Raw genomic sequence first — 25752 nt, 5'->3', positions numbered from 1 at the left:
CTGCCCGTCCCTCTCCTGCCTGTCAGGTGCGAGGTGGTGTGCAGCGGTACCGTCAGGCGCTTGGAGCGCTGTTGGTTAGTCAATTTAACTAGCTTTTAGCTGATGCTTTAGGTTACTGTTTTCAAGATCACCCAATACTATGCCAAAAGAAGAACAAGTGTCTTCTGTGAAACTCTTGTAAAGTGTAATTTAATGTCATCATTTTAAGTCCTGCAGAGCACGTGTTGTTTGCCTCTTCCCTTCCTCTCGTGGATTACTCATAATCCTTTTCTTTCAGGATCATGTACCATGGGTGAACCTATATCCGAATCTGAGTTTGCAGCCTTGGCTTTTTATGCAGGTGATAAATCTTGCTGTGAATTGGTAAGTAGGTTTGAAACTAGATAAAAACTTGCAGGATGTTCCAGTAGTGCTTATACCCAGATCTGATCTACAGAGTAATTGTTAGTGTTGATTAATTCAAACTGATGCAAAGGTACCTTATACCACTGTACGTTACTCACTTGCAAAAGTACTAAACTGGGGTAGAGAATAGAGACTGCATATCCTCTATCAGGCAAGTTTTACTGAACACATATACAACTGTGTAAAACTAGACAGTGGTGCATAGGTCTTGTTAGCAGAAGTTGACCAGCCTGTTGGCCGTGTATCCAGGCTGTACTTTGGATGATATACCTCAGAGTGACAGATTCGCTTCCTTTAATTGCAAAGCAATTGCAACTTAGTTCATGTAAGTTCAGCTCTACAAATTAACTGCGGAGTGTTCGCCCATTCTTCGTTCTTGCCATCTTTTACATTTTTTTCTAGTTCATTGTGCCTAATAAGGCCTGTGCTTATTTAGTTGTTTCTTTCATTGAATAAACTGTAGCACTCTTCTGTTTTAATACTTCCAAGAATGCTTTCCTTGACTCTTATTCTCTTCTTGCTATGCTTAAGGAGTTTTAGAAAACACTGTCGTATTTAGATCTTTCTGCTGCTTGGAGAGTTCAGCTATGAATTATTTATCCTAAGTGTTGCTGCTGCGAATTACAAACTAGCTGGCCTAGTATCTTCTTCCTATGCAGAAATAAAAAGTTCAGGTAAATTGAATTTCTTATTTGTAAAGCTATATCTGTACAAGGGACCGTTGCCAGTAGAATAGTGAGTCTCATAGGAAACTGTTGATATCAAAAAAGATTTTTTTTATTTTGTCCACAGCACAAAAAAAAAAATTGCAATATCTGTGTTAGCATGAGATGCTAGACATTTTATCTCTTAAGGTGATGTGTGTGCTATGCTATGGAAAGAAAGCCCTTGATTCTGTGCAAGTGCTAAATCTTGGTTTTCAAGTTTTCTATGGAATACAAGAAGCCCAAGGTGGTATACAGGGGGTGTGTGGTTTGTTTTCTTTTTAAATATTGTACCAAAATCCATGCTGTGGACTGAAGGAGATGTTCAGTCATCTTTCAAGATTAACTGATTTTGAAATAATAGCTAATTTTTTTCCTCTTTGTTGTTGAGTGTCCTGGTCTGTTAAATATGTTGATGTCATGATAACTTACTTTTGAGAGTAAGTCTTGATTTACATGTAATGTTGTAATAGCTCAGAAATGCTACTTTGGGTAAAATAATATGATTGCTTGTCATCACCTTAGGTCAAGTCAGTAAGTCATCATTGCACAGCATGCTAGTATTTCCAAAGTCTGCCACTGAAGGAATAAAGGTCCGTTAAAGAAACTTTATGAAAGATGCGTTTGGTGATTAGTTTGGTTTTATACTGTTTACCAGTCATATTCAGAAATAGCTTTGCATTTCTTCCAAATGATAATGCAGCAATACTTAGGCATAATTCATAGTATTTATTAAATGACACATATATAATGTTTGTTAAAATAACAGACTTTGTAGGGATCTGGAAAAAGAACAAAGCCATTTATTTTTCAGCTTGAGAAGCTCATATGAAGTGCTGTGTTTCAAAACCATTAAAGTATTGATTCAATATGCTGCCATGAAGTAGTAAATCAACCACTCCACATATACATGAACTAACTGTCAAAACCAAATTATTATTTTTTGAAAACCTGTGTGTCATCTTAAACATGTTTCTTTAGTTATTCTTGAACATTATATTGCTGCTAGGTACCCAATTTTGAATTACTAATTTTTAGAATACTATTCTAGTGTGATTTAATATATTGCTTAAACCAGTAAAAGCTTTCAAATCCATTCATAAATATTAATCTATGGACTTATTTTAATGGATATGCAGGTGAACTTTTTTTTCATAAGACAGCAACCAAAACCTTGTGTTAAACGACTCTAGTAAACATGGGGTTTTCCCCTTTTTGTTTTTATTTGCTCTGTTTGCTTTTTGGCTGTGCTTAATGTGAATTATAAAGATTGAATCCAAAGAGGTTTTTCATTTGGTAGTGCAAAATATTGCAGACTTATAATTTCCATGTTTTCCTCAGAAAACTTTTGGCAGAAATGCAGAAATATGTGGGAGAATGGGGAATAGCAATAGTATTTTATTCTTGGGGAAATGGGATGGGGGCAAAAAGCATGGAGAGTATTCAGCCACCTCAGATCGGTCTTAGAAGATAATGAGATGCTGGTGAGCATGGAATGAGTTTTATAAAAAGCTTCTATTCAAAATGACTAGGTACACAGAAATAATTTTTCTGTCTAGGTCCAAGGTGTATGCGTGAGTATTTAATTACTAAATAATGATAGTTGATAATAGTTAACTAAATAATTTTAGTTAATTAGTAATTAATTTTGTTTATTGATGTGTCTGCTTTATTATTTTAGTTTGGATCAGGAGAATGCTTTTGAAGCAAATACCCCAGTTGTCCCTGTCTCGCATGTTTTGGCTTATGTTGTGAAGTGGTCTTGGAGTATGCTAGTGGGATTCATTGGGGATGAAATTAAGCTAGAAGGTGCTTTTAAGAGTACAGATAATGTGCAACAGCCATGAACGGGTGCACTATGGGACTAGATTTGAACCAATCTTTTTAGTTTTAGTTTGAACTAAAACCCCTTGAAGAGCATATAATGTGAAAGCAGATGCCTCAGTACCAAATATTTTGCTTTATAGATTCATTTCCTGATCACACTGCTTGCTTATCAAGATTAACCACAGTCCATTTTCTATACTGGTCTAAATATGTTCAATAACTATCTTTTCTTGAGAAAAGGAATTGGTGACAGACCATAAAAATCACGTCTGTTCCTTCCTTCCCCTGATGTAAACAGTTTATATTGGTTTAATATTTAGAAACAGTTAAGCAATCATTTCTTATAGTTAGTGTAACACGTTTGGAAGATGTGCAATGTTAAAAAAAGTATGTTTATCTTAGGGTCATGGAGTGTTTGTACAGCGGTTGCCGCATAAGCCAAAAACAGGTATGTAAATTAAACCAATATTACATAACTTCCTAATGCCCTTTTGTGCTGTGTTTGGATCTGTTGATTGCTATTTCACTTTTTGCTTTTATCTGAATAAGTAGAAAATTATTATTTCTGAGCAGAAACATTGGTATGTTTTTTAAACTGGGAGAATTTTCATATTTTTGTCCTAATGTAATGTGCAGATGACTGCTATGCGTTTGTAAGAACAGTGTAAATAGTCAATAATATGTACATATATGCAGTCAATTAATGTTATGAGGATGGCGATTTAAGGCTTGTGTTCATTACCTGTGTTTTTAATTGTAGCTGTTTTTTAGCTGTATAGGTCTAAAGACATCTTCGAGTTGAACTTTGTAGGTAAAGTTTTGCAGTTAAAAGATTTTTAAAAGTTTTTTAATATTTGTAGAAAAGCAGGTGGCTCAAGAGTCTGACAAGTTCTTCAAACCTGTGTTCACTAAACAAATGGTAACCTATAATATGTAGGAAACTCAGATGAACACAGCCAGCTGTGCAAAATGAATTTTTTCGTATATTCAGACTCTCAGATAATACTGCTTCTGCCCTGAGAGTACTTGATGCCACCTCAGTAGTCTAATAAGGAACTTTACCTTTTAAAGACGGTCTCTGAGGGAAATGGATTATATTTTTGGAAGAGCCGTGCATCATGCACATAATGGCCCCTGAAGAAAAAAGAATATTGCTGATGTCTTTGTACTATGCTGCTATGTGCCACACTACTGTGGATTTATTGTAGAAAATAATTAAATGGGTACAGTTAGAAGGCGCTCTTGTTTCATCTTGAAAGTAGCCATTAAACACCTCACAGCCCTTGTTAGGCTCCTCATTTAGAAGCAGGATGGATTTATTCATTTATAATGTATCAATAAAATTCAGAACACAGGCAGTTCCTTGAGCAAGGAATGTAAAGCCTGCCAGCAGGTCCCTATTCTTACCTCCATATAAATTGCTTCTCCCCTTCAATTTATAAAAAAAATCAAGTTGCCAGATGTATTCAGAGTATGCAAGTTTTCTTGTTTTGGTTAGGTAGTACTTAAGGATACAGTATGGAAATAACTGATGTTTTTGAATGTTTAAACTTTGATTACTTGTAATGCCTGAATTGTGTAGTCTAATTCCCAACTGTTTTCTTGAAGACGTTGATCCCTGTGAAGTGTGGTGCAGTCAGCCAGTTGACATACTAAGAGAATATTGCAACATTATTAGAATACGTATCTTTTGGCCTCTTCTCTTCAAAAGCGAAAGTAATTCTTTGGTTGCTGATTGGAGGTAAGTGATCATGTTGTCAAAGTTATTTCATCAGCCTTTACCTTTCTTTTGTTACTTGTGAAAGATTGTTGTACACTTTCAGTAGTGGTTAAACTGTCTGCAGGAATGTTTTTTTGCCAGTGGGCTAAGTTAGTTAAGGTCTTAAAATATTAAGAATGGGTTTCTGAAGTTTGGAATCTAAGAGTGTATTTAAGTACTTAAATGGAGGCCCTTTATTTCAAAAGTACCAAAAGTTTTGCAGCTTTTCCCCCCTTCCATGCCCCAAAGGGCTTGACTGAGTTTGTAACCACGCTCTTGCTTACATCTAATTACTATAAATATTAGCAATTAAGACCATGTAGCAAGGTGTTACTTTTCTAAATAACAACTTGTTTTATTTTTAAGCAGTTCACAGATTTTAGACCAGAATTGGAAGAGACTCTGTGATTTAGAAGTTTTGGAAGACCTTGTTGATTTAATTAAAGGAGTTGTTGTAAGTACTATATTCTAACTTTGTGTAAGATTTCAAGTGTAATAGGTTAATTGAATCTGTACCTAATGCAGGTTGGGATTATATCTTACATTAGACATTTCCTTTTCCTGGAGTGAATAAATTGTGGGATAGTTGAATTGCAGCTTTCTAGAAAGAGAGTGTGTCATAGGCTTTATTACAGTTGGGATAACTTACTAAATATTTGCAGAGTCAATAATGCAGTTGGCTGGGGCCCTTGTAAGTGGCTAAGAAAGAGGGTCATATCAGTGAGAAAAATGGCACCATTCCCAGATGAACTTTTTTTCCCTTTGGTTATTTTTTCCCCTCGTTCAACACATGATATTTAGAATTTGCTATCATTGCTGACTTAAAACAGAAACATAACAGTGCAGAGGAGAGAATAAGAAGTGTTCTCAGCAGTTAAAGAGAAGAGTTGGTTTTCTTGTTTGTTTGTTTTTTTTAAATTTAGGTATGACACATCTTTAAAAAAATTTGTTGGATTCTGTGCTCTTCTGGTTTAACCCCAGCTGGCAATTGAGTGCCACACAGCTGCTTGCTCACTCCCCACCGCAGTGGGATGGGGGAGAGAATCGGAAGAGTGAAAGTGGAAAAAAACCCAAACCTTGTGGGTTGAAATAAGAACAGTTTAATAATTGAAAAAAAAAAAAAAATAGAATATGTACAGCAAGTGATGCACGATGCAGTTGCTCATCACCTGCCAAATGGTTCCCAAGCAGTTTCTGAGCAGTGGACCCTGCAGCCAGCTTTCCCCCAGTCTGTATACCGAGCATGATGTCACATAGTGTGGAATATCCCTTTGGCCAGTTTGGGTTGGCTGTCGTGGCTGTGCCCCCTCACAGCTTCTTGTGCATCTCCAGCCTTCTCAGTTGGTGGAACATGAGAAGCTGAAAAGACCTTGACTTGGTGTAAGCACTTCTTAGCAACAACTAAATTTGATAACGCTAAGTGTGTTAGCAACATTACTCTCATGCTAAATCCAAAACAGCACTGTACCAGCTACTAGGAAGGAAGTTAACTTTATCCCAGCCAAAACCAGGACACGTGCTCAACGCCAGGCTATGCTTTTCCAGTCCAACTTACTGTTATATGACTTTAAATGATAAGGTATTCATGTACTATATTGATCTTGTGGATGCATACTTCCTTATGCTCTTTTTGCTGCTTCCTCCTTCAGGCTATCCGAGTGCTCTATTTTCATCTCCTTGTACTTCAGGATGTCCCTGCACTTTTTCCATTTTGTCTCATGTGATGGGTTCTTTGTGCTGTTTCCTCCGCTGGTAGTCTCCCATTCGATCTTTTTACAAGAGGGTCTGTGTATATTCCCATTTCCTTGTTTACCTCTGCTTCCCTCTTCTTACTTCCTCAGCCTGTGTCTCCTTCTCAATGTAAAAGATTGTATATCCAATAGTAAAATTTATTTGGAGGAGCAGAAGATCTCAGGAGAGGAAGTACTGTTGTTTTGGATGGTTTTCATTGGATGTATCAGCTGGTTCTTTGGTATGTAGATAACTGCAGAAGTGGTTAGAGCGATTGACTTTCCTAATGAGATGTCACAGTACCCATGCTTTCTCTATTTCCACATCAATGTTTTTTTAATTTTCGAACAAAAATGGTAGGAGATTTGTTACTGAATACAAGAATATTTCCTGAAACTTTGAAATGGACCAGAGCAACTGTCCAAATGATACCGCGTTCTGGCAGAACAGAAAATGTTATTGAGTTGAACCTGACCAGATAGAAACTAAAGTTATCAAATCTTAATAACTTGGTTTTATTTGTTTTCTATCCCTCTTCCAGAACGTTCCACCTTTTATCGGTGGCATACTGAGAATTGGCAGCAGAATAGAAAATGTAAGTTTCTTGAATTGTTTTTACTAGGAATGCTTCTGTATCTGTGAATACAAACAAAAATATTTGTACAAATGTCCAAAATTTTAAAATGCTTGCATAAATATACTGTGGTTTTTGGAATATGTAGTATGTAGGACTGGAGTTGCCAGTTGTTGCAACTCTGAGCCACAAAATTAAATAAGTATCATCTGTGTAAGAAGAACAGAATGAGAACTCTGGGGGTGGTTCACATGCTGAAAATAAATGTTTTCTGTTGGATGTTGCTACTGCAGTGTGGTTGGGTAGGTTTGGGTTGTGCAGCTGAAGCCCAGGTCAGCCCACTAGTATCCACTTGTTACCTGCTGGTGGCTCTCCTTGTTGCTTTTTTGCAGATTTGCCATTTCCTGCTGAAGGCTCATTTCTTTGAGATGTCTTGGTGCTCTCTCTGCCTTCAGTCTCAAGGATTCCTAGATCCCCTCACATAAGCACACAGCTCTATCTTGGTGGTGTGTTTTGCTTTGTCCTCTCTTTCTGTGCTGGTGTGTTATGCTAAAAGTCTAAGTATGGGCAAAAGGCAAACTACTTGACATATAAAGACAAGAAGTTATTGTTAATATAATGGAAATCTTCCAGAATTAATTATTGCAGAAGGGGATAGAAGATGAAGAAACAACTATGACAAAACAGAAAAACGCTTTAATGATAATGCAGTTATAATTGTAATATACATTCTTCATAGTATCTGACCGTTTTCCAGGTGTTGTGCTCACTCTTGAACTGCTCCTTGGGATCTAAAATGAATGGCTTCTGTCTGGTGTTTGCGCGTGGGGGGTATAGCTGTCATTGCCTGGAGTCTTTTTGCTGCAAGGACTGCTGTTGACGCTTTCTTCTTCCTCATTCTAGGATCTGCTTAGGTTATTTTTTGTTTGGTATTGCACTTCTATACACTGCTCTTTCTTTTCCTTGGTCTGCAGGTTTAAGTTACATACAATTTTACTATATACAGTACGTTTTACAGTTTGTCCAGCTCTATTTTTTTTAACTTGGCCACTTGTTTATAGCCGTTGGTTCTCCAGTGGCAGCTTCTGCCCCATCTTTAACTATCCTATGCCTGTGCTTTTCTAAACTGCATTAGGTGTCTCCAATTTTCATGGCCTATGCTCTGTCATATTTGGCTTGTGTTTCTCTATACTGCATCATTATGTTAGTCATAGCATCATTAACTTTTTGTTACTACTGTCTGTGTGAAAGCTATTGTACCATAGAAAAGTAAACCAAATTAGTCATAGCCACCCAGTTTGAAGGAAAATTGCTGTTACAGTTAAAATCAAGTTAAAGCAGAGCTATAAGCAGGTCGGGACAAACTCAGAGAAAGCCCTGTGGCCTCGCAAACTCTGTACAAAGCCTGTGGCCTATTACTAAGCATGGCAATGCTGTATGATGGGGCTACAGGGCTCCAAGCAGGGCTAAACTTGATCACTGAAATGATGCGAAAGTGCTCCTCTTTGGAGACAGCTTGGTAATCTTTTTATGAGATTCTCAATTAGTGCTACTGATTCAATCTGAAGGACTTGTGAATGGCCAAGTAAGGGTGTGGTTTGGAAATCTGCTGATCCATCTTCATTGTTAAAGTCAGTGTACAGTAGATCTATACTCATTACATTTTCCAGCTTGTAAACTTTGGATGACAAACATTCTTAGTTTCCCTGTGTTTGTCACTTGTTTTTTCCCCGTTTTCTAGTTTCTGCTGCCTTTTAACTACAAAAGTGAAAATAAAACCACTGAAGTTAGAAGACAGTATCATAGCTGATAGTAGCAATAGAAGCAGAATAGGTACAACTGTGTGTTACTGCTGGATAACCCAGTTCCTGTATTTTTAGTGATACTTGTCTTAGTCATGTGGGTTTTAAAATTATTTTTTTAAATCTGTAGGCCCAGATAATGTGAGAGTATCCCAGGCAACAGGCATTCTTCACTCAATCCCTCTACTTCAAATAAAGCTCTGTAGCTCAAACAATTTAAATTTAATTTGAATAGAAAGGAAGTAATGATTTATGGAATTAAGTCTTAGCCCTGGCCTGTGTGTCTAACAGCCTGGAGAATGTTGCTTTTTCTAATTGGGCTTGTCACTTCCCACTGAAGCAATTTTGTATGCGTTCATCAGGAAGTAGTTTTGAAATAAAATTCTATAACTTGAATCATAGAATGATTGAATCATAGAATCTTCTGTTGAAAGAATGACTGTTTTATTTTGTGAATATGCTGTGTTATGGTGTGCTTGAGTTATCCAGATATTTATATTTGTGAGCTGTTAGCTGTTTCAAAGGCTAACAAATCAGGAACAAGTGTATAATGTAAGTGCTACAATAGTATTGTTTGTTATATTTGCACAGAATGTTTCCACTGTATTGCCAGTGAGTTGTTGGTTTGCGTAGTGTTTGCTTTTGTTTTAAGACTTAGCTGTGTATAGAATTACAACTACCATTTTTTCCTTTTATTTTCCTTTTCTTCAATTGAAATAGGGTGTCTTTGATGTTGGGGATGCGCTTGATTGGGTCAGATACACAGGTGATGGCAGTATTCTGCAGAGACTGGAGAAACTTGGTGATTTTGGTTGGATCTATCTTGAAATTTTCTTTGCTGAATGTAAGTATGAACAGTTTTGAAGGACAATTGTGAGGAAAGTTACCTATGTTGTAGTTATGACATAGTTAATGTTTGTATGTATTTCATTAGTCTAGAAGTGACTGGAAAATAGTGGTGGGGGTGCTGTGGGTTTTTTGTGGTGTGTGTGTTTTTTTGTTTTTTTTTTTGCTTACTTGAATGAGCCAATTCTTCTTTGAATCTTTATATATGGGTCATATTTACAGTGCATGTGCTCTTTCTGAACAGGAGCTCAGAACACTTTTTCACTTTGGTGTCCATTATGGGCTGTATGTGTGCCCTGTATTCCTTTAACTTAGGGTTAAATTGAAAGTTGCCTGAAATATTATTTGGGTCTTTGTGTTAAATGTTTGGCAGAGGATTTTGTCAAAATATTGAGATGTTAGTCATATTTCAAAAATTAGATTAGGTAGCTCATGGGAGTTACCGTAAGATACAACACTAGCAGCAGAGCTTCTGCTGAAGTTCCAAGGCCTGCTGTTTTTGATGAGTGTTAAATGGCGTGTATGCTGGTCTTACTTTTTGCATATACACATTCTAGCTCAGCTGTTGCAGTAACAGGGTGGTAGAAATCAAACTTGCATGTAGGGAGAAGAATCTTTTTATTGTTAAGTACTGAAGTACAAATTCTTTAAAATACAAGCCTGTACAAATCTTTAAAATGCAAATTCTTTAAAAAACAATTGAGTTTCAGTTGATTGCTTTAAATTAGGCAAGTGCTTAGATGTTTTACAGTCTGCAGCCAGTTATTTTGAGCTTACACAATAATAAATAATTCCTTTTCTTTCTTTTGAACGTTTCTGTTGCTTAATTTGTTTCTATTATTTAGTTGGTATGTCAAATTTTGCTTCCAGTCAGAAAACAGAGCTTGATTCTTAGCAGCAGCAGATAAACCCTACTCCTTGTCTTCGGTAACTTTTTGGTAACCCATTGTATTTTTCTGAATTTTGTCTGCAGGCAAACGTTACATTACTAAAGTTGCTTTGGAAGATTGTAATTTAGTTGAAGAATTTAAAGCTGTGACCTGTGAAAACTGTAGGAAGGTGAGAGAAGATATCAGAATGTGTTTGTGCTTTTCTATTTTGTTGTTATTTTGGGGGACTTTTTTATGATGAAAGATTATAAATTACCAAATGATCAAAGATAAAGGTTTCAAAAGCTTGAGTGAGTAATTTTCCTGACATAAATAGTTACTTTGAGAAATCCTGGCCTAATAAACAGAACATCAGTTGTTTACATTGCCAGTGTACAGTCTACCCCTCCTCACTCCCCCCAAAAACTCAATGAAATGCAGTTAATATAAATAGAGGCTTGTTCAACTTGATCCTTATAACACAGAAATAAGATGCTCTCAAATTCTTTGCATTTTTCCTTTGAATTTCCTTGAAATTGTTCTTTAGTGTAGATGTTTGGGTTTTTTCCTATGGGAGTCTGGTTAATTCCTGTGTTGTCTTTGCTACAATTCCATTGTTTGGGAGCTACGCTGAAAGACGCTGAGTAGGGAACTGGCTGAGCTGTGCTGTACTCAGCCTATTTTGCTATTTGACACGTGCTTGGTTTTGGTGACAACTATATTATGGAACCCAGGAGAGCTTCTGTTAGTCCTGCTTCTTAATTATTGTTCATTGTATTCTTGTCTGTATAACACTTCTATTTATACGCTTTTAAGCTTATTAATTACAATGAATTAGAGTGTTAAATTACAACTGATAGTGCACGTGTAATGTTCTGTTTTTACAAGCATAAAAACTTAGCTGCCTCTTGTCAAATGTTTTCTTCTCATTGCAACTGAGTTTAATTACAGTGGTTGCTGAATTGTTTTCTTTTCTTGACTTCACAGAACAGTGAATCTATGAAACAGAAAGGAAATGAGGAATTTTCCCAAGGAAACTTTGATCGTGCTATAATGTCATATACTAAAGCCATAGAGTTTTGGTAAGAACTGAACTGGTTAACTAGATTGGGTTATTGTGTTATATTGTATATATTCAGCCTACTCAGATTTATCCTAATTTTGTGTAGTTTTGCATGAGCCAACCTACTTAGAGGCCAAATGATACCTAATTTAAAATGTGTTACGTAGCTTTTTTTTTTAATGTTTTATTTCTTGTTATTAGTGGTTGGTTGTACTTTTACTGCCACAAAGGTCCTTTAAGGGTTTAAAGCTGATCTAAAATGACTAATAGTAAATGTAGTAAACCCGCAAGGAAATAAGTTATTCGGTGTAACAGCCACTTTTGGTATCATCCCTCCTAAATATTCTTCCAGCAGAACAGTATGACCAACTGTTGTGAATATTTATCATATCAACTATGACATAGAACTAGTGAACAAGAACAAATACTTTTAAGTATCTGTTCTTGGCAACTCTATGCGACAGGCTTAACTTCCTTTTGCAAGTCTTGTTGAATTTCTTCCCAAAAATCATTTGGTGAAAGGCTTTGGAGACTTTCCTGGGCTCTATAAAGGGGCAGGGAGGCAGAGGTAAAATGAGAATTTATGTCCTATGCTTATAGAGCGTTTGCCCCCTTCCTGTAGTCCACACACATTGTGAACTAGGTACAAGATGGTGGTTTGGTGTAATTGCTACTTATGTTGCAGTCATGCAAAAATGCTGCTTTTATAAGTTCTGATGTCCATGAAATACGGGGAATTTCATGAAGTCCCACCTTTCATAAAACAGTTTGCACCTTCAGCTTCTTATTTTTTCATTTTGAAGTCTGTCGCTTTATAACTGTGCAGTTGAAAGGATTAGCATTTTGCTGGTGTCTTGCTTCAGATTTTATGTCATGGGATAGGACACATTTCAATCCCAAATTCAAGCTGATTTCAGCCTCCTTGAAAAGTTGGGTAGGCAGACTTTGGTCAAGTGACTGTATCTGAGATGGTGGAGCAGGCTAATAAGGTTTTGCTCAGGGTAGCTGAGGGGGAGGAAGGAGCAGAGTTCAATGAAAGAGCAAAGGAAATCCCATGGCTTGGAAAGAGCAAAGGAAGTCTCATGTATTCCAGGGGCTGTAGAGCTGAGCTGTTATTACAGCTGTACGTTAGAAATTGCTCTTTTTCCTTACGACCCTGTCGAAGGAAGGGACTCTGCTCAGTGATGTCTAGTAGCTAGGGAATCCTTCATCTGCTCTGTGCACTGTCTTCGCCTTCTCATTCTCCCAGTGTGAGCTGACTTCATCTGCTTCAGCATCGCACCCTTGCCCTTAACTAGCTGCGCCTTCCCTTGGCTTCCCTTCAGGTGGTCGCTGGATTACATATACTGGTTCCCCCCTCTCATTCTCCGTTAGGTATACTGGGGACAATGCTTTAGCTCTTTAGAACTTCTGCCCAGTCAGGCAGAGGGTTATGAAAAAGCTGTAGACCCAGCAATCCAGAGATGTTTGATTTAATTAGGACTTCAAAGTTAGGAATTCCAGAACAAAATAAAATGGGATCTATGTGACAGTCGAGCTAGCTCTTCCATGCTTCACACTCTTTTTTTTTTTTTCTTCTTTTTTTTGAAACAAAGCTGAGATTGTAGGGAACGTACTAGACATACCTTCCACCCATTTGAGGTGTGCTTTGATATGTTTGTCAGAGCCTAGTGAGTTGGGGAAGGAGTTTAAATCTGTCTTTATTTTATTTCTTTAAGTAGGCTGAGTGTGATTTGAATTGGTTGGAAGTTGTATTAGTGGGCCCAAACCTTACAAATTACTACATAATTAAAACTAATATTCTCGATGACCTGACTTGTAAATCATAGGGCTATTCAAGGAAGCTTGTATATAATTGTTAGTGCTAGAGTGCTTGCAGACAATCATTGTGAGAACTTACTTTTTGTTTCTTCTTAAGATTTTCAAAAGCTATGTACGTTAGTAAGTTTTCATTTTTATTTTTTTTTAAGTCCTGCAAACCATCTTCTGTATGGAAACCGAGCTCTCTGTTTAATTCTCACGGGGCAGTACAAGTAAGTAACCCCTTGTTTCTAATCTCAAATGTGGTGATCTGCAGTTAAAAATTAGCAATATGCTCAGGAAAATAGTATTTTTAAAACTTAAGTATATAGTAATTATGATGTTACTACCTCAGACAACTGATATTAAGAAAAATGAATAATATTAGCTGTACCTGGTAATGCAAGTATGTAATACCATTCAAAATTTTTGTGCATGTGGGTTGTAAAACGGGGAAAAAAACCCTCAGTACCAGTGATTATTGTGATTTTTATTAAACCTTTTGAAGAAGAGTTCAGTGCAGGTACGGGGCTTATTTTCCTTAAGCCAACTGTTAAGCTGAAAATATTATGAGCAGGGTGGATGTATACCTTTATGTAAAGCCAACCTAAGAATTTATTGTTAGTATAATTGAAGTCTTAAGGGTCTCATGGTTATTAGTCCAGATCTAACTGCTGAAATAAAAAGAAAAAACAACAATGTAATTCAAATTGGTATCCACATGCCCATTTTCCTGGCGTTATGCTCACCCTTCCGCTGCTCCTCTGGGTGGGTACTAAAGTGGCCAGTTCTATTGTTGTAGCAGTGGGGTTAGAGAGCTGTCTGTGTGGAGGGGAGGCCTCCTACGAGGCCAGTGACATTCACTCTGATGGTTTCTTCTTTCCAACTCTACTATCCACTTGGGGTCACTTTTGTACTTGCTAACATGCTGTTACACCTTTGCGGTGCCTTTGTTGGGCAGCAGCTCCATGTTACATCTGAGGTTACTATACATGGCACTTTCAATGGATGTTACTTTGTTACTCTTAAAGTTACATTTCTCCCATTCCAATCACCAGTTCTGTTGCCGTGTTTTCTATTACTAATTTCTTTAAATGTATTGCCGCATCTCTAAATTCTGCCATTACTACCTGGGGTTTCTCTAATTTTGGGGTGGAGATTTTTTTTGTTCTAACTTGCTTTAATTTCACTGAACTAATTCTTCCTGAAATCTCTGAAGAATTTTGTTGTGTAAAACATGCTCCTTGTCTTGAAATTATAGTCTCTTTCAGGCTTTTTTTCAGTAACTAGCTTTTGTTACCACAGAGCATCTCATTCTCTTTCTCCAGATGCCTCTGGACAGGCTTTTCTGATATAATGGTTACAAAAAACTGTGGTAATGACTAGGCAATTTATGAACACTTTCATGTGAAACAAGTCTGGTGTGGGTGGTGGTTTGTGTTATTTTGTGGCATTTTTTGGGGGGGGGGGTGGGTTGGTTTTTTTTTCTCCCATGTTCCTGCCCTTTGTAGAGGTAAAATAGTTAAAGCCTCAACAGGCCGATGCAGGCCTCTCAAGTTAGGTCTGGCTGTAGACATTTTCTAAAGGCCTGACTGAGTCAGCATGACCCAGCTGTCAAAGGAGTGAGTTATTTGTAAGCTTTCTCATCTGAAGTAATCCATATGTGACCACTCTGTTGTAATTTATACATCCGGACACATAGCTGTAGTTCAGTGAAGAATGAGTGGTATATCCCAAAGGTATATAAACTCTGTAACTGCTGGCTTTGGGCAGTGTTGGTTTCAGCAGAGGCCATTGCTGCTGCTCTGTGTTCTCTCCTGTAGCCATAGTCTGCTTCTCTTCTGACCTGACCAAAATTGCAATTCTAGTTATGCTGCGACACCTTGTATATAAAAGGCAGTTGGGCATATTCTTCAGGCTTCAGTTGTTGGGAGTTTTGGAGGTTACTGTCTTTCAGTGCTCAGCAGTTAATACTTGCACCCTCAAATCTCTAGCTATGATTACCTAACTGCTCTCTAATATAATTTCTGTCAAAATACTGAGGTTTGGTATTCAGGCTTTTTTATTACAGCTTTGCTTTTTAAAGGAACGTTTTGTTAGGACCCAGTTAAGGGATAGGTACATATACAGAATGCTGGAAAACCTTGTAGGTAGGGGGAGGGAATAAATATCTGGTGGGGAAATAGTTCAGACTGTAACATTTTAACCCAGGTAAGTTTCAGTTAAGAAGTGTTATCTGACCATGCCTTTACACAGGTGAATGAACTGTTCTTTTATTCCCTTTGTATTTTTATAGTGCGTCGTACATGTCTTCTGTAGATTTTTCTGAAGTATAAATAATAAATACCTCTTCTTTTCCCTCCCCTCTCTAAGGAGAGCCCTTGCTGATGGAAAAAGAGCCACTATTTTGAAGCCTAATTGGCCAAAGGTTAGTTTCATATATGTTTCAAAATTGTCTTTTGTTGGTACTGTAAAGCAACATCAGAACCCACAGTCTTAATTACAGGTCTGCCCCAGGTAGATGTGACGTGTTCTCATCTGCATTTAGCGCTAATGACAGTAGAATGAACACAGCACCTAGTGGACTAAGAATTCTGCTTCAGTCAGCCAAGTACATAGTTTGCTTGTATTTTTATATTAGAAATATTATTTTGACATGCTTGTAAGTGTTGTTACATGGTGTTCTGCATGTGTAAAGACAGAAGAAAACATTTATTACATTGTTGTGTGTAGCTATGTTATCACAGTGCTTTAAAAAGTCTACATGTAGTCCTTACAATAAAAAGTCCTGATTGACAACAGGTATTTTCCAATATTCTTGGCCTAAAGAAGAGTAAATAAGGGATAGTTACAAAGTTGCAAAGTAATGGTTGAGATTAGGGGAAAAAGTAAATTTGCTCTTTTCTAAAGCCAGAGGCTAGGCGCTACTCCCAGTGAATTATCTTTCTGTTTCAGCATGCTGAATAGTCGAAAACTTTGATTATTCGTCATTTGAACTGAAACAGGTGGAGTAGATAACTTTTCAGTATGTTAAATTTTACTTTGTACTGTCTATGGCAGCTGTTTAGGATATAAATTGTTTTCTTATTTGTGTGAATGAATGCTTGAAATTCAAACTTATGTCCATGTAGGGTCACTACCACTTCTGTAAGGCGCTTTCATTACTGGGGGAACATGAACTGGCTTTGGAAGCTAATGAGAGAGCTCAGGAACTATGCAAGAATATTCTCGATGGACTTAAGGATCTTGTTCAACAAAATGACAAGTTAAAGAAGACGTTAGAAGAAATCAATGGTAACCTTTTCTGATTTCAAGATCTACCATGAACATAGGAAAATCCCTTCATTGGTAACTTCCCTTTGAAGCTAATTAATTCCTTCCTTTCCCCACACCCTCCTAATTTTTTATAGGTATTAAACAACATAAACAGAAACCAAAGAAGTCACTTCTTGAGAAAAAGTAAGTGTCAAGTTTGCTTTTTTCCCCAATAGCAATGCTTAGTATAAGTAGTAATACATAGCATAGATATTGCTTAAATTTTATCTATCAGTAAATAAAAATGGAAAGAATAAACTTATCAGAACTGCAACCAGAGTGCAGCCTAGGAGTAATAAGGACTTTCAGGAACTAAATACGCTCACTTGAGATGTGTTCCACTTCTAAGCAGTTTCCTTCAGCATTATGTTTTACGAATGTTGGAAACAGTTACATATTCCTGTTTTTTGTTGTCCCAACTTGAGGTAATTTGCTGCTGAGGAAATTTGGTGCCTGAAAATGTCGGTGCAATCACACCCACTTTTTTGTTTTAACTTTTCTATATAAAGCTCGTTGGGAGATTAAGCTGATTTGCTAGCAAATGCATTTTGGTAAAAATGAATGTGTATCCTAATTTGTAGAAATTTGGTTTTGTCACATGTGTTCTGTGCTTTCGCCTTTCCCAAAAAGAGTAAGAGATTGCATATTCACAGATTCAGCTAAGTTACAATATATGCCATAACTTTGGTATTAAGTATTTTTCTGAAAGATTTTTTTTTACTTTTATTGGTCTACTTGTAGTGATGTGCTATTCAAAACAATACAGAAAGTAAACTACTAAACAACTTTCTGTAATCCTGAAAATTCTGGAGGAAGTTAAATTTGTTTCCCATCTATATTGCACAAATAAAATGTGGCCTTGGGCAATATTGATTATTTTTTTTTTAAATTACCCTTTTTTTTTGGAAGTACAGTAATTCAGTTTCTGTCCCTTTTATATAAGAAGGTGCTTCTTTTTTCATATTTTTGCATAGCCTTGGACTGTGCAATTTGAAGGTGTAAAAAACGGTTGTTGCATCAAATCCTTTAAGCATGCTTATGCCATTACGCGTCCGAGGGGTAGACTTCTTGTATTCGTCTTCGTTTTTTTCATGATGCATGTATGCTATATGTCTTAAATACGGGGAAAAGACATCAACATTGGAAGAACTAGGCTTCTCTCTTTTTACATATCAGAGACTGCAGTTCTTCAGAATCTCATTTAATAATCTCTCAAGAACTTAAAGAAGTAGAAAAAGAGGTAAAGAGAACACAGTCTGATCCTAAAGATCATCATTGTCGTCAAAAACAGGATACCAGGGTAAGTTACGCTACAGCTGGCATTACAAGACTGTGCGTGTTGATTTTCATCGTCCTGAAATGTGGTCTTTAATGGTGTGGCTGAAATTTTGCAGCCACTGTGTTTTAGTAATTGTGTACTTTCTCAGCTAAGTACACTTTTCCTGTAGTACTTAACTACCAAATATATGTTCAGAACTTTGGATTTGAAAGAGGATGGGTGGCGATTGCTTGAATGAGAAGGTGGAGGCTGTATGCTATGAGGAGGAGAGGGGTCTCTTTAGGCTTATTGAAAGTGAGACTGAGGTCATGTCTGATCTAATCGACTGTCCAGCCCTGCCAGTCAACGTGCATTCAGATGTGGACTTCCCTTTGGCTTTAGGAGAGGATTCAGTTAATGCGTGCTGGTGTAATGGAGTTCAGTGGAAGATGCGTTAGCCAAAGTTAATTCATATAAAGGGCTTTTGCTATACTGGAGCATCGTTTTGCCACTGATACTGTGACGTTAAGGTATTTGCATGGTTATAGACCATTCTTCTCATGCTCTGTAAACAGATTTCTTTTGTATGGGGAAAGATGTTGGTTAAATAGTATACTTACCTGGACTGTATTTAAAACTAGGGTTTTGTGGTTCTCAAATATCTGGCTTGTGTGTTCAAAACAAGTGTAGTACAGTGCTAAAATGAAAGATGGACTCATGTTATTTTAGTAGTCCTTCATAGTTCTTTAGATTCGTTCTTTTAATTTAAAAGACAGTTTACAAGCACAAATATTCTACTAGATTACTTCTATTAGCTTTTTTTGGTGAGGAAGGCTTAAAAGAGAAAGTGAAGCTGTTGCAGTGGAGATTGAGACTGCTTAAAGAACCACTGCCAAAGGTAGCAGCAAAAGTGGTTTTATTGAAGTAAAACGTTGTAGAAGTGAGGCTTAACAAAGCCTGATGGCAAGGTTCAATCTATTACTCTACTGCACAGAGGATATAATAATGATTCAAATTTACCAATCCAAGATCTTAATGCCCTGTTATACAAGGTTATGTGTGATATTGGTTGTTTACCAAAGATCTGCATTTGGTAAGGGGTGTCTCAGCCTGGAGGGAGTAACCTTGAGAGGTATCCCAACTCAAGGCGAGATCACAGCCGTGCTGCCAGCTACTTGAGTGAACTTTTTTGAGCTCTTCCTCCTGAGCTGTCACATATGGAAATAACATGGTTGGCTCGTAGTCAAATTACATGCGATGGAAGAGGTAAGCATGAGACTCCTTGTACCCGCAACTTCCTTTGTTCCTTGACCAAGTTAGTTTTGGAAGAACCATCTGCTATTGATGTGTTAATCGCATGATCAATGTTCTGCTTTCCAAGCTGATATACATCAAAGCTCACTGTGTCACCCTGTCCTTGTGTGGGTTTTCAAAGAACAGGTTGGAACTAGAGAAGTTCGTGGCCTGGTCATGCCTAGGCCTTTACCTCCTTTGGAGACTGAACCAAACTGCCACTAGTTTGGTCGAGGAGTTAAGTGCATCCATCAGAAGCTTAGTAGAGTAAACTTTGTTCTCTGTTCATCGTTGATTTTTGTCCCTGAAAAATGATTGAACTAAGGATACACGTTAGTGAAGGGTGTCCAAAGAAATCCGTCAACAAAAGCTTCTAGTTCTGCCTTTTAGAAGGTTATTTAACTGCTGAAAGTGCAATGGCATACCACGTTGTTGTGATTTAATCCTGGTAGGCAGCTCAGCTCCACACAGCTGCTTGCTCACTCCCCTCAGCAGGATGGGGGAGAAAATCATAAGGGTAAAACTCATGGATTGGTTGAGTTAAAGACAGTTTAACAAGCAAAGCAAAAGCTGCGCACACAAGGAAAGCAAATAAGGAATTCATTCACTACTTTCAGGCAGATGTTTAGCCATTTCCAGGAAAGCAGAGCTTTATCACACATAATGCTTACTTGGGAAGACAGATGGCATAACTTGGAACTTTCCTCCGTTTCTCCTTCCCCCAGCTTATATTGCAGTGCACGATGTCATAAGGTGTGGGACATCCCTTTGGTCAGTTGGGGTCAGCTGTCCCAGCTGTGTCCCCTCCCAACTTCTCATGCACCCCCAGCCCACTCGCTGGCGGAGCAGTGTGTGAAACAGAAAAGGCCTTGATGCTGTGTAAGTACTGCTCAGTAATAGCTAAAACATCCCTGTGTTATCAACGCTGTTTTAACAGCAAATCCAAAGCACAGCACCATACGAGCAGCTATGAGGAAAATTAACTTTGTCCCAGCCAAAACCAGTACATATGTTTTTATTCCTTAAAAACCAAACATACACCCAAAAAGAAGTGGAAAGTTGGGGGATTTTGTTGGTGCTTACCTTGTTTTAGGTGGATTTTGCTAGTGGATGCCAGTGGAATTTCCCAGCTGTTGCTGTCTTAGTCTCTATCTCATGTCCAGTATAACGGAGAGCCTGTAAATTGTTCCTGTGCATAAATTTTCCTGAGTGGTTTGCTTTGCTAGATGCATGACAGTGACAGTCCTGATGTAACAGCATGGAGTTAAAAATTTGATAATCAACCTTCAGTTTGCTTACAGACAGTTCTTCTCTTTCATGCTAATTATTAATTTAAAAGAAACATTTGTACCTCTTTCTGATCATCTTTACCATCATTATTGTAAGTTAATTAATTTTGTTTGTTGTAATTTAGCCTATAAAGTGTGTTATCAATAAGCTATTTAATACAGAAAACAAAATGATAAAGAACATCAATCTACTAGTAAGGTCAAAACAACTTAGCGTGTGCATGTGAAAAAACACTTTCAGATTTCACAGGGGGGCGGGGCAGCAAAAAATAGATGACTCGTTAGTGAGGAAAATGAAACTAGTGTACAAGGGCAAAGGGAAGGAAATAGAACTTTTTGAAAAAGCAAGTGATCTGTAGAACACAAGCGCTTGAAGATTTTTGACTGTCTTAAGAAAACTTTAATCTGCTTTTATGCTATGAAAATCCTCATAATGTACGTCTGTAAATTTATCCTTGTTTAGGATTAATATTACTGAAAAAAAGCTAGTGTTTGTCAGATGAGTAGATAATATAAATTGATATGAGGTTGGGGGAGAAAAGTATGAGTATGCAAACACACTTTGATTAATTAAATGGTTTTTCTTTACCTCTTGATTGGGGACATAATATACTGTAGTGTTGTGGTTTCTTTGTTTAAATTCTAGTGGTTCAGGATTTTTCTTTGTTTAAACTCAGTGAATAATATCTATTTGTTTTTTGTTATCTCCGTAAAACCAAACTAACGTATTTGTCATTAGGTGACTGACATCCAAAGAACAGAAAGCAAATGTTCGTCTCCAGAGTTTCCACCAAGTGAGTTTGTTTTTGCTATTTATCAAGTCCAAGTCAGTTCTACCCTTGCTGTTGCCATTATTAATAAGCAAAAGTATATCTTGTGTTATTTTCACAACAGTCAACTATCGTGTTTCACTTCTTTTCCTGTTAGCGGGCAGTTACTTCAATACTCCTCTTCTGTATTTCTGTCATATTTACTTCATGCTTTTGTAGTTCGAATCTACTTTACGGGGATGAATTCAAAATTAAAACTGGAACTAAAAAGTAGGATGCTGAGTCACAGGCTAGAAATGCTTTAATTCCTTCTGAGACAGATAAAGGACCTAAAAGGATCTAAATCTGAGAATTCATTTGTGATTACTAAAAGCTCTATATAGATACTTAAGAAAATAATCATGCAGTTAGAGAGGAAGGAGGCCACAAAGTATTTGTCAGAGTGGATCTTCAGCTACAAACTTTAAGAGGTATAAGTTTGTGTGATTTATTGTTCATGTCCCTTTTATAGAGAGAACTCCCACAATGCCAGAGTTACTTGTCTGTGGTGAAAGTGAAGTGCAAGCAGTTCTGATCTTCAAAGTGAAATCTTTTCCTGAATTTTGCTTGGGTTTTCTATCACCTGCTAAACATGCTATAATCAAGAAAGCTTAAGAAATTCAGAAATTGTTCTTATTTATGATGTTTCTATGGAATACTGCTACTGGATCTGGACCAGCTGTATGCTCATGCTGTATTCTGAAGTTGTGACCTCACAGTTGTGACTTCTGACCTCCAAGGCTGTGGGTCCTTCTAGTTCTGACCATGTGACAGCCTGTAAGTCCTTGGTGCCCAGCTGCACTGTTCTTTGGACTTCGCATACTTAAATACTTAGCTGAATAGGTGCCAAAGTGCAGAGCATTTCAAAATTTGATTTTAGGAAGCCAGTGAAGATATATTACAAAATATTATTTTAAAATGAGCAGTAGGAAGAGCTCTTGTGGACTTTCAACATATGTGAACAGATTGAGGAATTAAAGGGTGTATTGAGAGATGGAAAATGTGGGAAAGGTTGCAAAAGAAGAGTCAAGATGAATTTTTTGAAAAGGTGTTATGTGGTAGGATAACAAAGAAAAAGAAGAAACTGTAAAGTGTTGAAGGAACTTATTGCAGAAAGCATAGATCAGGGAGGGGCTTTAGAAAGGGGAAGTCAAGCTCTGGAATAGAAATCAGTTTTGAGGAACTGTATGTACGTGGTATGCAGGGGCAAAACATGAAATGCATGGAGGCCGTAGGGAATTTTGAATGCGTTTGAAGCAAGTGACAACTAAGTGAATCCAGACGATTTCCTGAGTGAGAAGGTGTGGCCCACATAGTAAGGGAGTCTAACAACATGTTATAAAACAAAGCTTTATTGAGGCCATGGAAAAGATCAGCAGCTGTGCACGCATATGGTGACCTGCCCAATCACCGACAGCAAACAGAGGATTGTAAGTGATGCCCTGGCTCCAGTGGACTGCCAGGGACACTTGGTGTCCAGCTCACCTGGCAGCAAGACCAAATCATGCAAATGCCTTTTGAATGCAGGTAAGAGTTGCGCTGCTCCTTGGCTTCCCCAATGGTAGTGGGATTGGAGAGAATCATATTTCACATGAATCACGTGGGCAACGTCCTGTCTGCCCACGTTGGTCAGTGGGCAGGGTGTCTGCAGTCTGTCTATGCTGCTGATACTGGTCAAGGGCAGGGTGTCAGAAAGATAGCTGATTTTTGGAGAGGTTGAGGAGGGAAGAGGGATAATGAAAGGCTGAATGTTGGGGGAGAACTGAAAATCCTTCTAGGCTAAAGAGATCATAGGTCTATGAAACATTGTGTTGAACATAGTAATTTCAAAAAAACCCATGCTGATTCCAGGGTTTTTTTCTGTTCTTCCTTCCTCCTCCCCCTCATACTATGTCAGTAGCAGTGTAGAAGAAAATATTTGATTTGGCTTTGATTTGAAAGGAGGAGTTATGCTCTGAATGGCTAGCTGATACAAGTTTACTGTGGGTGGGGAAGAGGAGTTTTCTTTTTCTTAGCCTTGATTCACTTAAAGGCTTAAGACTTGTAGGAGATTTAATGTAAAGGAACTTTATGCCACCGTATCTTATCTTAAAGCTGCTGTCCTTTTTAATTTCAGTTTTTGCCTGCATGTACTTTTTTTTTGAGCATGTGTACATTTCTGTTAAATATCTTTGCTTGCTCCTAATGGGAATGTCTAGCAAAAGTAATACTACTTCTACTAATATTTTAAAATGTTTGTGGGGTAAGTGAATCATGTTTGCTGTTCAATTAATATATCTCCTTAACTATTTTAACTAAAATTCAGTAGGATTTGCTTGTTACTTTTTTTAAAAAGTATTTTTTAAAAAGCTGAAAGCAGTATCTTTTTAGGTTGGTTGGTATACAGGAGTAGTAGTTCCAGTAGGAAGTATTTCTGAAATAATTTTTGTTGAATGGCTTTTAAAGTTAAATCATTCAATGGAAAAATAGTGCCAATTAATTCTTTCATTAATGGTGAGAGGGAAAGCTTGTATTCCTTTATCTTCATTAAGATTTTGTTTTGAATTATAGATAGGTTCCTTTCCCTTAAGGAACCTATATAATAAAGAAAAAGTAATATATCTCTATCTCTAAATGGTTAAATGATTATATGCTTGAAGTGTTTTCTGGCTTTCAAAAGGATAATTGTTTTCCATCATTTATGCGTCTGTATTATGAGGAGTTTGTGATGATTATTGATGTAGATTTTGGAGTTTTTAATGCATATGCACTGTTTCAGCAGACACCTTGTCAACAGACTTCTGTGTGACAATTTCAAGAAATGGTTTATGAAATAATTCTGAACATGTTCAGTCTTTATGATGTTTGTATTTTTTTTTTGTGATGATTATATTTTATGTCATTAAGTATCTTTTAATGGAAAAATTACTTGTGGCCCAAGGCATGAAGTGCGTGTGCGTATGATTTAAATTGAGAAATGAGTACATGAGACATCGCACTGGCTTGAGTGAGATTACCTAAATGGGTAGATTTGTGTTTTTACACAGTCGGTGTTTTTCTCATTATTTTGTATCTAACAGTATAAAATACTTCTCTGAATATAATGAAATAATTTTTAAGCATAGATAGTTACTAAACTTTATATATAAAATTAATAACTCCTCCAAATTTGATTTTATGGTAGTTCAACATAAGCATAATAATAAATCAAACAATATTTAATGATTTTGGTAGCTGTACCTTATGTTTGGGTTCCAGTGCTTGAATAGCTTGAACCCAGGTGCTCGACTGCACATGATCTGTGTGAATGCGTCCAATATTAGGAAGCCAGAGTTGCCTCCTAAACTGCTTCTGAAAGACTATAGCTGGAACTATCCCCTCTTGGAACAGGTGGCTGAGGCAGAAGGCGGCATTCCTATATGCCTTGCAAAATCCATTTGGTTTAACTAGCGAAAAAAAGATCTGCTCTGTACCCCTTCAATTTACCATGTGTAGTAAGGAACACCTGCAAGATGTGATGCTCAGCAGTTCTGCAGCTGAATTTGTCAGATGCTTGCTGATTCCTCACCAGTCCAGAAATGCTGGTTTTTTGCCTTGTTCGTCTAATCATCTGATTACTAGAAGGCAGCTTTCCCATAAGTGGATTTTGTGACTGTTGCTGTTAAGTCATTCACGCCTTGTAAAGTTCTAACTAAAAATTCTTGAAAATTAGTAACTTGTTAACTTAATCTTTAGTATGCATGCACACATTCAGATGCCTGATGTTATGTTTTAGTTCCACAGAAGACGGTTGAGAGATTGTTTTGCAGTTAATGGCCTGGCTTCCTGGTTTTGACCAATTACAATAAAGTATTAACATACATTTTCTTCTTCCTTGTTACTAATGAATTGTTTACTCAGCTTGTAGAGCCCTGTAACTAATCAAGGACAGTGTTAGATCTCTGAAGCTGTAAAATGTATTAGTGAAGTTTTGTGTCAAGTTGTTGACATCAAGTTTCAGAGTTAAAAATGAATTGGTATTACATGATAGGTTCTTTTTTGTCTTTCTGATCCAGTATTTCCACATCATCAAACATTTTCATTTTGTAATCAGGGACATTTATCTTGGTCCAACTCAGATACATTTCTAAGATTAACGTGAGTTGAACTTCTTTAGCAATGTATTTTAGAAGTAGTAGACTCTCTCTGAAAAATTTCTGTAGTCAAACTGGAACATCCTTAGTGATCTATTATTCCCTTTAAAAATTCTAGTTATCCACTAATAGTGAATAATATCAACTGTGGTTTTGTATAACATACTGATTTCTTTAGCTTGGAGTCCACTTAAATAGTTGTTACAATATAGTAGAGTCATATCCTATCTTGCAGAATTTAAAGATTCTTCTGTTTATGTGAAGTATCTTTATAGGATTAATAAAATCCTATTCTA

At 37.1% G+C, this 25752-nt stretch overlaps 1 protein-coding gene across 3 annotated transcripts in view; it reads left to right on the top strand.

The window, feature by feature from the left end:
• TTC3 (tetratricopeptide repeat domain 3) overlaps positions 1-25752 on the top strand; it is a 62863-nt gene that overhangs the window by 805 nt on the left and 36306 nt on the right. For 2 of the 3 annotated variants that reach the window (XM_075100232.1, XM_075100212.1), the window contains exons 2-15: positions 278-363; positions 3339-3384; positions 4545-4677; positions 5062-5149; positions 6968-7021; positions 9523-9646; positions 10622-10707; positions 11505-11599; positions 13551-13613; positions 15754-15808; positions 16512-16674; positions 16791-16839; positions 17872-17995; positions 21275-21329. In XM_075100232.1, the coding sequence (XP_074956333.1) occupies positions 289-363; positions 3339-3384; positions 4545-4677; positions 5062-5149; positions 6968-7021; positions 9523-9646; positions 10622-10707; positions 11505-11599; positions 13551-13613; positions 15754-15808; positions 16512-16674; positions 16791-16839; positions 17872-17995; positions 21275-21329 (1210 nt within the window). In that variant the 5' untranslated portion in view covers positions 278-288. The remainder of the gene's footprint in view (positions 1-277; positions 364-3338; positions 3385-4544; positions 4678-5061; positions 5150-6967; positions 7022-9522; positions 9647-10621; positions 10708-11504; positions 11600-13550; positions 13614-15753; positions 15809-16511; positions 16675-16790; positions 16840-17871; positions 17996-21274; positions 21330-25752) is intronic. The other variant, XM_075100222.1, reaches the window with a different exon arrangement.

The sequence above is a fragment of the Phalacrocorax aristotelis genome, chromosome 1 (assembly GCF_949628215.1).
Source record: "Phalacrocorax aristotelis chromosome 1, bGulAri2.1, whole genome shotgun sequence".
NCBI lineage: Eukaryota > Metazoa > Chordata > Aves > Suliformes > Phalacrocoracidae > Phalacrocorax > Phalacrocorax aristotelis.
This window is presented reverse-complemented; position numbering and strand designations above follow the sequence as displayed.